Here is a 16513-nt window from a genome sequence, read left to right on the forward strand (position 1 = left end):
TGTGTGTGTGTGTGTATATGAGTGTTTGCGACTCCGTGAGTGAGACTAGAGTGTGCAATGTTTGCATCCAGGACAGGGACTGAGGCCCCTTTCCTCACTAGTTCCTGACAGCTGACCCCCAGCCCCTGGGTGGCTTCTCGATCTCCTGATCCTGTAGTGCCCTCTGGAGAAGCCACCTGCCTCCTCGTGGCTCACAGAACATGTCACTCGTGTCTCAGCAGAATCCGGGAGTTCCCTGCTCCAGCGCCGCCTGTGGCTTCCCAACTCGAAGGAGCCAACCCCCCTGATGTAGCTCTAACCCCCTCCTTCCATCCTCGTCCCCTGCTGCTTCTGACAGTCGCTCCCCTCTGTGCCCCCACGAACTGCGTTTACTCACTGCCTCCCTTTGCCACCACCACCGGGCCCTTTGCCTCACATACCCTTCCATCCAGCTCTGCTGGCCGAAACAATGCCCATCCCTCCAGACCCTGCTCCAGTGTACCCACCTCCAGGAACCTTTTCTCTGTACCTCTTAGGTCCCACCCTGGTGACCTCTCGTTTGTCCCATCCTCCACCCCACCCCCACTCACACGGGGAGGTCTGTGGGCAGGGCGGTCCTACTCTCCTTGTGCCTCCAATGATGCCAGCCTGGGTTTCACCTTGTTCGGTCAGAGAACACCGTCCCAGGAATGGCACTGAGCTAGCACCTGTGGTCAGTGGCCCACCAGGGCCTGGTTTTGTCTGTGCCTTGTCTTCTTGAATGTGGGGCTGAACGTGTGGCCGTGGGCAAGCCTCCTCATCTCTCTGGGCCTCAGTTTCCATTGGTTAAATAGGAATAACAATAGCACCCACCTTCTGAGCTACTGTGAGGGTTCACCGGTGCAGGCGGTCACAGGGGTGAGTGGCAGCCCCCTTGTGGTGGTGTTGATGTGAGTGCCTGTGTCAGTGCCCATGTCTGTGCCCACGTCTGTGCTGGGGGAGCTGAGAGGGATTCCCTGCTACCACTCTTGCTCTGAACCCAAAGTCTGATCTCTTTTTTCCCTCCTGGGCTGCTGGCCCCTAGCAGCAGCTGGGTCTCAGGCAGGCGCTGGGACTTGGCTTTGGATCTTGGCTTCTGCGCCCGTGCAGACTGGAGGTCATGGGGGTTTTCCCAGGGCCTGGGAGAGCTGCTTGTTCCCATCCCAGGGTGAGCTGGGGGTGGGTAAGGTTTTCCTTGAGGATTTTACCCACTAGGGGCTGTGGCTGGAATGGGCCTGGCTCAGACGTACAGGACTAGGGATGGACATGGGCCAGGGAGAGGGAATCATTCTGCCTAAGGGGGCCCTCTGGATGGAGTCAGTCAGCTGGGGACGTCACCCTGGCTGGGGTCGATTATTTGGCAGAGGTCAGGGGTCACTCTGGCCCTGGTCAGCTGGTCTGGGGTCAGTCGATCAGTCTGGTGGTCCTTCTGGCTGAGGTCAGATGGTCTGGCAGTCAGCTGGGTGACAGTGGGGCCACTCTGGCTCAGTCTACCTGTGCAGGGTCACTGGCCTGGGCCAGTCAGTCTGGGGGCTATGCTGGTTAAGGTCAGTCGGTCTGGGAGTCCCTCTGACCAGGTCAGTCAGTTTGGAAGTCCTGGCAGCACATGACGGAGGAAGCTGGCACTCTCAGGCTCACTCCAGGGCCGTGGGTGAGACAGCTGGGGCAGCTGCTGTGTTGTTTGTGAAGAACCTGAGCCCTAGCTAGGGCTCTAGGTCCTCGGCTCCCCTTCCTGGCAGTCCCTCTGCCTCAGGGATGCCTGGGCTAAGACCTTCAGGAGCAGACTAAGCTCAGGCTGAATGAATTCACTTGTCTCCTCCTCCAGGAAGTACTCCCTGATCATCCCTACTGGCCAAGTCCTGTCTCTGAGCTGTACTGTGAATCATTTTCTACTGGGAGAGCTGAGGCCTTCCCAGCACTGATGGGGTTAAAACCCACCTCCTGCCGGCCACAGGATATGGTGCTGACCAGGGCTTTTCACGCAAAGGGGCAAAGAGCTCCGCCTGGGTCTTGCCCCAGCTCTGCAGAGAGGCTTCTGTTATTTCCTTGCACGCACTCTGTGCCAGCCTCATGCCCACTTCCCGTCATTTTGCACACTGATAGGGTCCAAGAAGAGGAAAGGAAAACACCCCAACAGCGGCGAGCCCCTCTGCGCCGGGCCGCACCCGGTGTGTTTCCATATGCTGCTTTACGTGGTCCTCATGACAACCCAGAGGGTCCCTGCTGCAGATGAAACAAGAGCCTCCTGCAGTGAAATCGCTGGCTGCATGTGCAAAGCCTCTACTGTCCCTGGCATGTGGCGCTCACCCCCCAACTGCTGTCTGTTCCTCTCTCTTCCTCTTCTTGAGCCTGGGAAGCAGCTCAGGTTTGCCCCCGTCTTAGTGAAGGCTTTTTTGGTGGGAGATGTGGACTTTGGCAACCGACTGGCGTGGGTTCCGATCCTGCTTGCTATTCACGTAGGCTGGAGCGGCATGTGTGAGAAGTTGCTCTTTCCCGAGTACTTGTGTGTGCTGTGGGCATTGTGCTAAGTGGACCCTACACTGAATCCTCCACAACCCATGTGTGGCCGAGAAACTGACACTAAGAAATGAGAAGTGACTTACCCACAAACTGGAGAGTCAAGATTCACTCCCAAGTCTGTCTGATGCCAAAGCCCACTCACCCGTCTACCACGTTATACTGTGGATGCACCCTCCGCCCCTCGGAGCCTCAGTCACCTCGTCTGTCTCCTGCAGACACCAGGGCTGGTGTGTGCGTGCCTGTTTCCTTGCCGCTTGCTCAGGCATTTGTCTGGTCTCAGATGCTTCTGACTACCCCGATGGGACTCTGAACACTGAGGCTGGGGCGTGGGTGCAGGGGCGGTGTGTGGTCACTTTCTGATCCCGGGGTGTTCTCAGGGTCATCAGGTGTCCGTCTCGGGGCTTCGCTGAGCTCGCTAAGATTTGCAGCCCTCATTCATTGCCAGCGGAGGTCTCACATCCACTTCAGTCCTCTCCTCCTCCTCCTCCTTCTTCTCATTTAACCTGCAAATATTGGTCCCAAATCATGAGAATTTGCTTCCTCTACTCATATGCGTGCCCTGTCCACACAGGACTGTGCTTTCGAGTGTCACATTCCTGCAGGCAGAGCCCCAAGTTGGGTGACTGTGAGCAATGACCGAAACTCATCTGTCAGGTAGGAATGACAGTGGTACTCGCTCCGAAGGCGAGGCCGGAGTGCGAATCCGCGTCTGAAGTGTTCAGGGCTTGTCGTAAGCCTGTCGTTGCCAGAGTTATTTTTAAGGACATACTGTCAGGGCTGGCGTAGGGCATTCATGTCCCTGCTGGTCTCAGGGTTTGCTACGTCTGTCCTCTATGTAGAGTTGGAGGGATCGGCAATGGGACGTTGGCTCGCAGTCAGGAGATCACATTTCAAACCCCATCTCGCACTAACCAGCTGCGTGACCTTAAAGAAGCCATTCTGCCTCTTAGGACCTCAGTCACCTCATCTGTGAAATGGGGGTGCTGCTAGTTCTGGTGTCATGAGTTGTTGTGAGGCTTCAATGATAGAGTGGGGATGATAACTAGTTCTTGTCCAGGGGGGGTCTCTGATGGGTGGTTGAGCAGTGGGGGGTCCTGGAAAGTACCTGAGGCGTGGCCCTGGTGGGGAGGCCTGGCACTGGGAGGAGACAACAAAAAGAGGGTCTTGGGAGAGGGAGACGGTGGAGGAGGGAGAGTTTTGTGGGAGGGCACAGTGAGGGGAGGGAGCGGAGGTGGGTGGGCCTGGGTGGGAGAGGACAGTGTGGGGGCACCTGGAGGTAACCCAGGAGCCCTCCTGGCCAGCAGCCCTGTCCTGGCCTTGCTAACCAGGCCCTGTCCTCACAGCCGGCTGCACCTTCGAGGAGGCCAGTGACTCAGCAGTGCCCTGCGAGTACAGCCAGGCCCAGTACGACGACTTCCAGTGGGAGCAGGTGCGGATCCACCCCGGCACCCGGGCACCTGCGGACCTGCCCCACGGTGAGTCTCCTCTTAGCTGCCCTTGCCCATTTGTCTCCTAGGGGCATTCTGCCCACCTGCCGTGTGACCGTGGGTACATTCCTCAGTCTCCGGGCCTCCTCTGCTTTGGCGTCTGTAATGACATGCGTGACACTGCGAACGTGGAGCTCTCTGGACACTGCCCAGTTGTGTACATCAGATAGCTTTCTCTGTAAGATGGGTGTAGTTCCAGGTAATCCAAGCCCCTCTCTCCTCCCTGAGAGCCTCGGAATCCTGGTCGACCAGGACCTGAAGGTGCTGACGGAGCAGTGATGGGGCTGGATATGTGTGAAACCTTCCTTCCTGTGCCCCTTTTGTCTCACAAGCCCCAGATCTGCCCCAGCTTCCACAGTGCCCTGCCACTGCTTCAGGATGGGGCACTTGGGCATTTTGAGCCCTGGACTGGGAAGCCAGGAGACAAATTACATACAGGGATTCTAGTTCTGGCCTCCTACTCTGGTCATGGCCCCTAGGACACTGGTTCCAGCATCATGAAGAATGGGCTTCACATCCTGGCATTATCACTTGATCAGCTGTGTGACCTTGGGCAAGTCACTTAACTTCTCTGGGCTTCCATTTTCTTAACTAAAAAGTGGGGAGAGTAATTCATGTCATAGGGGTTTTAGATAAAGTATATAACCTGGGGTGGCACGTTGGGGTTCGATTAATGTTTAGTTGCCATTGTTGAAGATATCTGAGGGGGCCCAATTACTAGCACCCCTCTTTGCTGGGTGCAGAATCAACTGGGAGTTAATAAAGGGATAAGACAGGCAGAGCCCAAATTATTGACCTTCTCACCAATAAAGGCTGGGTGGGAGGACATAGGGTAAAGTGAAAACCACCTTGGCTTGCTGAGGGAGCCTCAGCAACAGACAGCCTGGGGGTCCCTTCCTCTTTGCCCTGGCACAGTAGGGGGCCAGGGTCTAACAACTCAGCTCTCAGCATGCAACTGCTGCCCAGGGCGCGGGGGAGGGGGAAGGGCACCAAAGATTCTCAGTGGCTGGGCCAGGAGTGGGAGCCCACAGGAGAGATGCCCTCCACGCCCTGGCCTGGGTGGCCTCCAATTCTCACCTCCCTCACTGGCACTGCCTCCTGGAGGCCTCCCTGCCTCCTCTTCTACACACTGCGCCCTCCCTGGAGTTTTTGTCTCTGCCTCTGCAGTGCTCCCAGCTCCTTGTTTGACCTCTGTACCCTCAGGTGTCAAAGTCCGACCTGTGTGATGGTGATCTGCCGAGGCACCCCCCCCCCGCCGTGGTAGGGCCTTGTGTGGGCTGTCTCCATGTCCCCAGGGCCCAGGCTCAGTCTGGTACGTGGTTGGCATGTACCAGGCACATGTGGGCTGTGCCTCTCTCATGCACATAGGCAGAGGCATACCCAGTGAGAAAGGGGAGAGAGAAATTTAGCAAATAACGTGGGCCTTGGGCTGGATCCTGGGGATGCAGTGGTCAGCAAGGTGGACACAGTCTCTGTTTTCCTGGTCCTTCCACTGTCTTGGGGAGGGTGTGGAGGGTGGAGAGAGAAGGGACAGAGAGCAGGAGGGAGGAGAAGGAAGAGCCACAGGGGTGATGGGAGTTAATGAAAGAAGGGTGGGGAATGCCGAGTGAGAAAAGCCTAGAGAAAAGGAGAGAGGCGGAGGGAGCAGAAGGAAGAAGCAAGAACAAAGTGTTGGATTGAGTGGGGAGAGACACACACAGCTGCTCACAGGGAGAAGAGAGAGGAGGCCGCAGAGTGGGCCAAGAGAGACTGTTGGGGGCTGGGCTCTGTCCCTTCCTGAGAGGGGATGGGGACCTGGGGCTTTGTTTACTAGGCCGGCAGGACCGAACCAGAAGCAGCCCTCACAGGCTTCTCGCTCACAGAGATGAATGAGATCGACTCTGGGGAGTCCCCGGGGAGTCCTCCCGGAGCTGGGAGTTGAATGAGCTTGTGTTGGCTGTCAGCCAAGCCCAGGAGGAGGCAGTGCTAGTGGCTGCGGGCACCCCCTTGGCAGCTGCTGGGGCCTTCTCCCCACGGAAGGGAAGCCGTGATCCCTCAGCCAGGTTCCCAGGAGGCCAGCCCACTCCCTCACCCCAGTCTCAGGCCAGCTCACAGCCTGCATCTCTGGGGAAGGGACAGGGCTGCTTTTCTTCAGGTTGGAAACCAAGAGAATTGTGTCTCAGGAGTTTAGACACGGGTGGTGTGGCAGCAGAGTGGGGGGTGGGGGTGGGGCGCTGGAAGAGAAGTTAGTCCTTTCTTGCAGTCTGCTCTATGCGTATGCGTTCACTCAGTCTGGGTTCAGAGCCTGTGCTGAGGACACAGTGGAGGCCTGAGGCCCCATAGTCTGCTGGGAAACATCTGTAGAAAGATGGGGTGGGGGTGAAACCTCAGAAGAGGTGGCCTTTGAGGGCTAGTCCTTCCGGGGCACTTGACTGCAGAGATGAGTGTCCTAGTCCCTACCTTGAGGGACAGCCCCCAACATGGGGAAAGCCTCGGGTTAGCCTGAGTTTGGATGTGATGGCAGGTGGTGAGGAGCAAGAAAGGGTTTTGTATTTTTCCTGCTGCTCCAACTCTCTCCTTTGGGGAACAGATGCAGGGAAGTGCACAGAATCCAGTGAATGAGAGAGCTGGGACCAGAATCAGAACCCCTGGCTCACGGTGGGTGCACAGTGCCTGGGGTCCTTTGTTTCAGACCCCTCCTCTGGGCCCCGCTGACCTCGGTCCTCCCCCCGTGGTCTCCTCAGCTCCTGACTCGTCCTCCTCTCCTTCCAGGCTCCTACCTGCTGGTCAATGCCTCCCAGCATGCTCCAGGCCAGCGAGCCCACGTCATCTTCCAAAGCCTGAGTGAGAATGACACCCACTGCGTGCAGTTCAGCTACTTCCTGTACAGCCGGGATGGGCACAGCCCGGGCACACTGGGCATCTACGTGCGGGTCAACGGAGGTCCCCTGGGTAGTGCCGTCTGGAACATGACCGGGTCCCACGGCCGCCAGTGGCACCAGGCCGAGATGGCTGTCAGCACCTTCTGGCCCAATGAGTATCAGGTAGGGTGAGTGCAGTCTGGTCGGCTCATGCTTTGGGGCGGGGGTAGACGGGCGCCCCCTTCAGGACAGACTAAGTGAGCGGCTAAGGTTGGGATTAGTTTCTTCAGCTTCAGGAGTTGATCTGAGGTCAAGGTCAGGGGTCAGTCTGTGGTCAGTGCTGGGTTATTCAGTGAGGTTTCAGTCTGGGCTCAGCATCAGAGGTCATTCTTAGTGCGAATAGTCTGTGGCTGGGGTCAAGGGTGTGTTGGAACTGTGCCCTTGTCTGGCTGGGAAGAGTTTTGCTGTTTGAAGGATTGGGATGGAACCTCTGGCCTTGACCTTGTTAGCTCTGGGTGCTGACAGGTCATTGCGAGCTGAGCTGCCCTCTGCTGGTTTGAGGATGGGGCTGGAGCAGAGCTGAGAGGGGGCTCTCCTGGACACCTCCCCAGGCAGGGCTGGAGGCATGTCAGTGTGACAGGGGCCCTCCCGCCTCTCCCAGGTGCTGTTCGAGGCCCTCATCTCCCCGGACCGCAGGGGCTACATGGGCCTCGATGACATCCTGCTCCTCAGCTACCCCTGCGGTGAGTTCCAGACCCCGGGTTCGAGGTGATGGGGGCAAACCCTCACGGCTCCGCCTGAGGGGGGCGCAGACCCAGCTCACTCCGCGGCTGTATTCCCGCAGCAAAGGCCCCGCACTTCTCCCGCCTGGGCGACGTGGAGGTCAACGCCGGCCAGAACGCCTCCTTCCAGTGCATGGCCGCAGGCCGAGCGGCGGAGGCGGAGCGTTTCCTCTTGCAGGTGAGGGGGCGCGAACCTCGGCCAGAGTGTGTTGGGGGCCTCTTCCGGACCTGGCTCTGCGCTGCCCTCTCGGGTGCCTGCATCGCCGCCCCGCCCCCCCCGCTCCCGGGACAGAGCAGGGACCCAGGATCCCCAGACCACACTGTCCATCAAAGGCAAAGCGACCACCTTTCTTTAACGAGCTCCGCACCTTCCTGTGGCGGAGCGGGTTCCAGGAACAGCGGGTTCCACACTGTGCCCCAGTGTGGGCAGTAGGGGCGGCAAGTGGGGCCGGGACGGTTGCTACTCCCTTCGGCCCGGTCAGAGCGAGGTTGGGACCCGCTCTCCCGGGCGTCCCTGACTCCGTCGCCCCTCTCCTCGAGCAGCGGCAGAGCGGGGCGCTGGTGCCCGCGGCCGGCGTGCGGCACATCAGCCACCGTCGCTTCCTAGCCACCTTCCCGCTGGCCGCGGTGGGCCGCGCGGATCAGGACCTGTACCGCTGTGTGTCCCAGGCCCCGCGTGGCGCGGGCGTCTCCAACTTCGCAGAGCTCATCGTCAAGGGTCAGCGCGGGCTCGCGGAGGGCGAGGCCGATGGGGGTTGGGGAGCAGGGTCGAACGGGCTCCGGGTCTGACCTGAAACTTGGCCTGGGGAGCTGGAGGTGTCTCTCGGGAGAGGAGGTCTTTCTGGAGGGGGTGGAGTCTGACTGAGAGAGAGGCGGGCCCGCGGGACGACCGCGTCAAGGTGTGAGCCAGGCCAGGCGGGATCAGGCTGTGGGGACCGGTTGGCCGGGGTTGGCTCGCGATCGGTCTCTGTGGTGAGGACTTGGGGCTTCCAAGGGGGGGAGAGGGAGAGGGTGTGGGCTGAAAGTGAGGAACGGGTCAGTCTTTGCGGTGGGGCGCCCCTTAGGGCCAGGGCATTTAACGGGGAAGGAAGAAGCGTTCTGGTCGAGGGTCCCGGCAGGACGGGGAGGGTTCTTGGGAATTGGGTGTGACGGGATACGGTCCCGGGCCGGGGCCTTACAGCAACATCCGTGGGCTCCTCTTCCACCCTATGTCCTCGCAGAGCCCCCCACTCCCATCGCGCCCCCGCAGCTGCTGCGCGCTGGTCCCACCTACCTCATCATCCAGCTCAACACCAACTCCATTATTGGCGACGGGCCGATCGTGCGCAAGGAGATTGAGTACCGCATGTCGCGCGGCCCGTGGGCAGAGGTGCACGCAGTCAACCTGCAGACCTACAAGCTGTGGCACCTGGACCCGGACACGGAGTACGAGATCAGCGTGCTACTCACACGCCCGGGCGAGGGAGGCACCGGCCGCCCCGGGCCGCCCCTGGTCAGCCGCACCAAGTGCGCAGGTGTGTGCCTCATGAACCCACCTCTTCCCTGGGACACCCGGGTCCGGGCTCAGGGCATCGAGGAAGAAAGTGGCACAGTCTGAGAGGTAGTGCGGGCTGCGTTTGTGCTTCTAAAACTTGCCAAGATGTGATTTTCCCTCAACCCTTGTTATGGGAAAGATAAAAATGGTAGCTAACTCCTAACTTTGTGCCAGACACTTACACATGTGTGCACACACACACGCTTACAGATGTCCAGTCCACAGCAGCCCCATGATCCTGGTCCTCTCCTCACATCCGTTTTGTAGATGAAGTGACTGACGGACAGAGATGCTAAGTGGCCACAGTAACGGCTGGTCAGTGGCAGAGCTGCCACCCATGATGGACCGTCTCCAGAATCTGTGTTCTTCATTCTGTATCATACCATCTAGATAAAATAAACAACTGAACACCATTCAATAAAAAGGTGTGTTGTTAAAGGTGTTAGATGTAGCTGGATTCTCTGGTCTAGGCATTGGAGCCTGAGGTCTGCTCTTCCACCTTGAAAAGGGTAAAAGTGTTTTAATCTGAAGAGAAATTGAGAAAAGAACAATTTTCTCACTCTGTGATCTCAGCTTCTCTTAAAATTGGGATTTTATTTGCAATAATTGTAGATTCACACATAAGTTAAAAAAAAATACAGACAGAATCCCCTGTACACTCTACCCTGTTTCCTGCAGTGGTAACATTTTGCAAAACTGTAGCATAATATGACAATCAGGATATTGACGTGGGTGCAATCCACAGAACTTATTCAGACTTCTCCAGTTTCACTTGTAGTCATTTGTATGCAATTAGTTCTATACAGTTTACCACACGTGTAGGTTTGTGCATTTGTCACCACAGTCAAGAGGCCAGGCAATCCCATCAGCCTGAGAATCCTTGGTGTTGCTCTCTCGTATCCACACTCGCCTCCAGTCCTTCCTCCACCCCAGACCCTGGTCACCGCGGATCTGCCCTTCGTGTCTCAAATGTTGTCATTTCAAAAGTGTCATATAAATCATGAAGTCATTATATAACCTTTTGGAATTGATTTTTAAATTTGGTACTGCTTTTACTGAGGTATACTTCACACCTGATACAATTTACTCATTAGAATGTGGTGGTTTTCAGTGTATTCACAGGGCTGTGCAGCTGTCCATACAATCAGTTTTCGAACGTTTTCATCCCCCCAAAAGGAGACCTTCTACCTCTAGCAGCCCGCTCATTTCTCCCTAACACTTCCAACACTAGGCGAGCAGCAATTTACTCTGTCTCTATAAAGTGACCTCTTTGTGGACTCATCAAGTGAATGGAATCTTGCAATATGTCGTGGTTATTTTTCATGATTGGCTTCTTTCACTTAGGATAATGTTTTTAAGCTTCATCCATCTTGTGGCATGTATCGGTGCTTTATTCCTCTTTATTGCTGACCAATCTTCTGTTGTATGGACAGTACTACAATTTACCCATTCACCAGCTGATGGATATTTGGGGTGTTTGTTCTTTTTGGCTATTATGAAGAATATTGCTGTGAATATTCAGGGACAGGTTTTGATGTGGACGAATGTCTGCATTTCATCTGGGTATATGGTGTGTGTATCTCACGGTAACTCCGTCAAAGCGGCTGTCCCATTTTACATCCTAATTAGAGCGTATGAGGGTTCCGATTTTTTGATATTCTTGTCAATGCCTGTTACTGCCTGTCTTCTGAGTATGACCTTCCTTGTGGGTGTGAAGTGATACTTACTGTGGTTTTGGTGTGCATTTCCCTGATGGTTAAGAACACTCAACATTTTTTTCACGTGCTCATTGGTCATTGGTTTGTCTTCTCTGTAGAAATGTCTGTCCTGATCCTTTACCCATTTTAAATTGTTTTTTTTCTTTTTGTTATTGAGTTGTAGGAGTTCTTTATATATTCTAGATACTAGACCCTTATTGGATGTCTTTGCAAACATTTTCCTCCATTCTGTGGGTTGTCCTTTAATTTTCTTGATGGTGTCCTATGAAGCAAAAAAGTTTGTAATTTTGATGAAGCCCACTTTATACTTTTGATGTCCTACCTAAAACTATTGCCTAATCCAAAGTCACAAAGATTTACCCCTATGTTTTCTAAGAGTTTCATAGACATTTAGACCCTTGATCCATTTTGAGTTAATTTTTGTATATGGTGTGAGGTCAGGATTCAGCCTCATTCTTTTTTTTAAAAAATATTTATTTATTTTTAGAGAGAGTGGAAGGGAAGGAGAGAGAGTGGAAGAGAAACATCAATGTGTGGTTGTTTCTCATGTGTCCCCTACTGGGGACCTGGCCTGCAACTCAGGCATGTGCCCTGACTGAGAATCGAACCAGCGACCCTTTGCTTCACAGGCCCGTGCTCAATCCACTGAGCTACACCAGCCAGGACCAGCCTCATTCTTTTGCATGGGTATGTCCAGGTGTCCCAGCCCCATTTATTGAAAAAAAAAAACACACCTTCTTTTCCAGTTGTATTGTTTTGGCACTGAGATTGACTGTTTTGTTCAGCGTGATTCCCTGGAGATTTATCCAAGTTGTTTGTTGTGTGTGTCAACGGTTCATTCCTTTTTATGGCTGAGTAGTGTTCTGTGGTATGGGCGCACCACAGTTTGCTTAACCTTCCGCCTGTTGAAGGACATCCGGACTGGCACCACTTTTAGGCTCTGACAAGTCAAGCTGCTGTGAATGTTGGCGTAGAGGTTCCTCGTGGACGTGAACTTTCTGGGATCAGTGCTCCCAGCTGATGGGTCGCGTGGTAATGGCATATTTAGTTTTATAGGAAACTGCCAGGGTAGCTGGGTTTTTTACGTTTCCACCAGCAATGTGTGAGTGATCCAGTTCTCAGCATTCTCGCCAGCATTTAGTGTTGTCGTGATTTTTTATTTTAGCCACTCTGGGAGCTGTATAGTAATATTCCGTGTGGTCCTAATTTGCGTTTCTTCAGTGCCTAGTGATGTGGAACATCTTTTTCTGTGCTGTTTGCCATCTGTGTTCCTCTTCCATGGTTGTTGGCATTTTTGCCCATTTTCCAGCTGGGTTATTAACTTTTTATTGCTGAGTTTTGAGCATTCTTTCCACATTCCAGACCTAGTCCTTTTGTTGGGTGTATAGTTTGTAAATGCTTTTCTCCCAGCTCTTAACTTGTTTTTTATCCTCTTTACCTGGTCTTGCACAGAACAACCATTTTTAACTTTGATGAGGGCCAGTTTATAAAAGTTTTTTTTATGAATTGTGCTCTTGGTGTCAAGTTTAAGAGCTCCTTGCCTAATCCTAGATTCAAAAGATTTTCTCCTGTTTTTTTCAACGAAACTGTGAAATAGTGTTTACATTTTATGCTTAAGTCCATGATCCATTTTGAATTAATTTTTGAATAAGGTACAAGGTTTAGGTTTATTTATTTTTGTCATTCGTATTCTTAAGTGTTTCTTTTTATTTGCTACCGCAAGATTTTTCATATTTCATTTGCATATATTGACTTTTACCATTACAAGCGATATATATTCTTTGCTTTATTTAAAAGCTGATCTGGGAACCAGCTAAGATCCAATTTAATGCTGCGTTTGGGGAGACCCTAGGATGGTGGGCATATCGCAGTGGAAATTACTTTCTAGCTGAGGGATCTAGGTCAAGTGACTTAACCTCTTGGAACTTTAGTCCCTTGTTTTATAAAGTGGGAATAATAATGATCTTTACCGTACACACTGTGAAGATTCATTCAAAATGGTTTATTGGTGCCTGTTATGTGTCAGGTACTATATAGTTCCTAGGGATATAGGGCTGGGACCAAGGTGGACGAAGGCCGCTAGCGTGTGGGGCTCCCGTTCTGCTGACAGGAGACAGACAACAAGGAGCTATGTAGTTTGTGAAATGATGACAAGGGTCAGTGAGGGGGAGGAGGGTGGAGGTAGGAAGATTGTTATTTTAAAAAGGCTCAAGGGTCTGGTTTACTGAGAAGGTGACATTATGGCAGAGACCTGAAGGAGGTGGGGACTGGGCTGTGCAGGACCCGGAGGCACTGCTGGGGGAGGAGCATTCCAGGCTGACGGAGATGAGTGAGCTCAGTGCAGGCAGGAGCCTGCTTGGCTTGTGTGCGGAGCAGCGAGGAGACCAGTGTAATTGCTGGCTAGTGACTGAGGGGGAGATGGCAGGAGATGAGGTCACGACGGTGCTGGGGATGTAGGACTCGGGGCCATTTTACTTGGGGGCAGCTGGGGAACTACTGTGGGGTTTGGAGACCGGGAGTGACATCACCCGCTTTCTGGCCCTTTTGCGGAGAATAGACTCTGAAAGGGCAAGGGGGCCGTAGGAGAGGCCAGTGAGGGGGCTACAGCAGCTCTCTGCAGGGGAGAGGGTGGAGGCTGAGAGCTGGGAAGATCCGTGGAGGTGGTGAAAAGTGGTTCGATTCTGGGTTTACTCTGAGGGCAGGGCTAACTGTGCTCGCTGATGGATTGGATATGCAACGAGAGAGAAGGAAATAGAGAGAAGTCAAGGTTGGCTCCAAGCGTTTTGCTGGAGCAGCTGGGAGGATGGAACTGTCATTTACTGGGAAGGAGCAGACGGCAGGAGGAGCCGCTGTGACAGGGGTCCGGGGGTCCGCAGAGCAGGAGGTCGCTGTTGATGCTGAAGTGCCTGTGAGAGGGTCATTGGAGAGCTGCATCAGGCAGATGGATTTACGAGTGTGGAGATCAGGGAGCAGGTTTGGGCTGCAGATATACATTTGGAAGTCATCAGAGTAGACACGGCGTAGATGGTATTTAAAGCCCTGAGACCGGATGAGGTCTTTTACGTGGGTGGTTCTCAGCCAGAGGTGGTTTGTCTCCCAGGAGACATGTGCAGTGTCTGGAGACACATTGGTTATCACAACGAGGGGGCTGAGGGGGGTGAGAGGGTGGGAGGTTGGGGGGTGGGGTGGGGAGGCTAATGGCATCAAAGGGTGGAGGAAGCAGGGGAAGCTGCTACACATCCTATAATGCACAAACAGCCCCCCACAACAAAGAATTATTGAGTCCAAAATGTCGATACTGCCGAGGCTGAGATCCCCACACTTAGCCCTTACATTTTCCCGAATAAGCGTAGACAGAAAAGAGAGGTCTTGTGAAGTCTGCACCCTGGGGCCCTCCAGCGTTTTGGGTTAAATGCAGGTAATTGCATACAAACACATTAAATGCATGGGAAATACAGTGCCCAACACACAGTAAGCACTTCATAAATGACAACTGTCATTATTATGGTGTTTTTAACTCTTCAAAGCCAGTCCTGGTCAGGTGGGTACTTAGAATGGAAGAAGTAAGAGCTGGGGACCTGTAGAGAGTCTTGTTCCATTCCTGCTAGTGTTCAGAGGCGGGAGGGAAACCCAGAGGGGGCGGGCTCTTGCCTGTGGTCACGGAGTGGGTTAAGATCCCAGGTTTCCTGGTAATGGCTGTTGACCCCATTTTCCAGATGAGTAAACTTGAGATTTAGAAATTTAGTCACTTGCCCAAATCTACACAGTGAGTTTATAGCAGAGTCAGAACCAAAGTTCGGGTGCCCTGCTTTCCGATCCGATGTTTGAGACAACGTCAAAACAGCTGCCAGTGTGGGCCGAGTGCCCACTTTGTGCTAGGCACTTCGAACCATCTGTCACAGGCTGGCCAGGAGGGAAGCCCGGGCAGGGGCCAGACAGGCAGGACCCGAGCAGCTCGTCCCGCCCCTGTTAATGACATGCTTCTCGTTGACATAACCACTTCCTCCTTGCTCAGGCGCCTGGGCCGGTGGCTGTTGTGTTGGTGGCCAGCTGTGTTGTCGTCTTCTCTATCCCCCTGACACTCCCCTCCCACAACATTATTTACCATAAAAACAATAATATAATGTTAGTAAAAGGCATTGAAAAAATCTCTCTCAATCTCGTCACCCTAGCCCAACAGCTGTTTCGGTTTTTCTGCCCATGTACACATTTTTACACCCTTGTTATTGGGATGTAGAAAGCATTTGTATTCTGCTTCCATCGCGTGATGCCGTTACATGCGTGAGGTTGTTGATCGTATTGTTCAGTGGGTGTAGAAGTCCACTGAGTGTCTCCATATTGCTGGACTGTTTGTTTCTAGATTCCCATTATTATAAAAAAAATGACTTTGAAACAGTGCTTATAGCGCTTTATTTCCTTCCTGAGTTTTCTTTGGGATAAGTAGACAGCAGTGGTTTAAGAAGGGGCTTTGTCGTACAGTGCTTTAAAGATGGCTGTACTGATTTGCACGGCTACCAGCGTCTCACCTTAGTGCGCACCTGTTTAATTCATTAGCGCAGGCTGGGCAACTTGACCTGTCTAGGAGCTCTGGCACTTGCTCTTCAAAGTAGGCGTGGTCACCTCTGTTTTGTTTTGGTCCTGGACCTCACGTTCCAAGGGGGTTGAGTCACTTGCCCGAGGTCACAGAACGAATAAGGGGTAGATTTAGGATTTGCAGTTTGGAGCACCCGGCCCCACCCCAAAGTCCCTTCCACCAGAAGCGGTTGAATGGTTCAGGGTTACAGTATCTTCATTAGCATTATTAAAATAAACACATCTTGGACTAATTGAACAGATGTTAACTGTTAGTCTTGTTGTTGTAATGTGCATTTTGACCTTTGGTCTCCGAGTGGCTGTAGCCTGTGGAATTCAGACGGAGGGGCTTGCAGGCCCCCAGGTTCTGTGTTGCCAGTGCCTGCTGGCAGCTGAAGGGAGTGTGTCTGGCTGCCAGATGGTTTTTGGAAACACAGAGACTCATGAATTCACACCCCTCAATCAACATATCAGTCTGTAGTCAACAAACTCTTCCAGCCTCTGGATCTGCCCAGATTTGATCAGCGTGGGGAGTGAAGAGAAACGCGAGCTTTCTTCCCCAAGATCCCTCAGCCCAGCGAGGTCTGTGGGGCTGGCACCTCCATGGGAGAATGAGACGCTCCGGCGTGTGGGTGGCCGTGTCATTTCCCTGAGTTTCAGGCTGCTGTTTGGTGCCCTGCAAAGTGGTCTTAAAGAACCTGAGCAGGTTGTCAGTGCTAAATAATCTGGGGGTTTCACATAACAATCTGAATTTCTGGCTCCTCTTCCCCAGGCGCCTGAGCAAGGAGGAAGTGGTTATGTCAACGCTAAAAAAATAGGGGCATCTGGCAACCCTGAGCCTGTCGTTGGGCCTGGTAACCTTGCGTGGAGCTGGGCAGCAGCTGCCCGTTTTGGATGGGATGCTCATTGTCCCGTTTATTGTATGTACTCCGGGCCCAGTCTGTGTCACCGGTTTACGAGTAGCGTCCCCTGCTGGCCTTTAAATGCCGAAGGAGGGTGAAGGAAGTAGGAAGTAGGCCGCTTGGGCCGAGCCGAGCGGAGGGATGGAGCGGAAAGTGGGGCA

At 53.6% G+C, this 16513-nt stretch overlaps 1 protein-coding gene across 4 annotated transcripts in view; it reads left to right on the plus strand.

Annotated features, from left to right (window-relative positions):
- Positions 1-16513, plus strand: part of PTPRU (protein tyrosine phosphatase receptor type U) — a 76099-nt gene that overhangs the window by 10933 nt on the left and 48653 nt on the right. For all 4 annotated transcript variants that reach the window (XM_037057215.1, XM_037057216.1, XM_037057217.1 and 1 more), the window contains exons 2-7: positions 3861-3992; positions 6756-7027; positions 7506-7587; positions 7689-7804; positions 8170-8344; positions 8847-9140. In XM_037057215.1, coding sequence (XP_036913110.1) covers positions 3861-3992; positions 6756-7027; positions 7506-7587; positions 7689-7804; positions 8170-8344; positions 8847-9140 — 1071 coding nt within the window. The remainder of the gene's footprint in view (positions 1-3860; positions 3993-6755; positions 7028-7505; positions 7588-7688; positions 7805-8169; positions 8345-8846; positions 9141-16513) is intronic.

The sequence above is a fragment of the Sturnira hondurensis genome, unplaced genomic scaffold (genome assembly GCF_014824575.4).
Source record: "Sturnira hondurensis isolate 20B ecotype Veracruz unplaced genomic scaffold, ASM1482457v3 Scaffold0009516, whole genome shotgun sequence".
NCBI lineage: Eukaryota > Metazoa > Chordata > Mammalia > Chiroptera > Phyllostomidae > Sturnira > Sturnira hondurensis.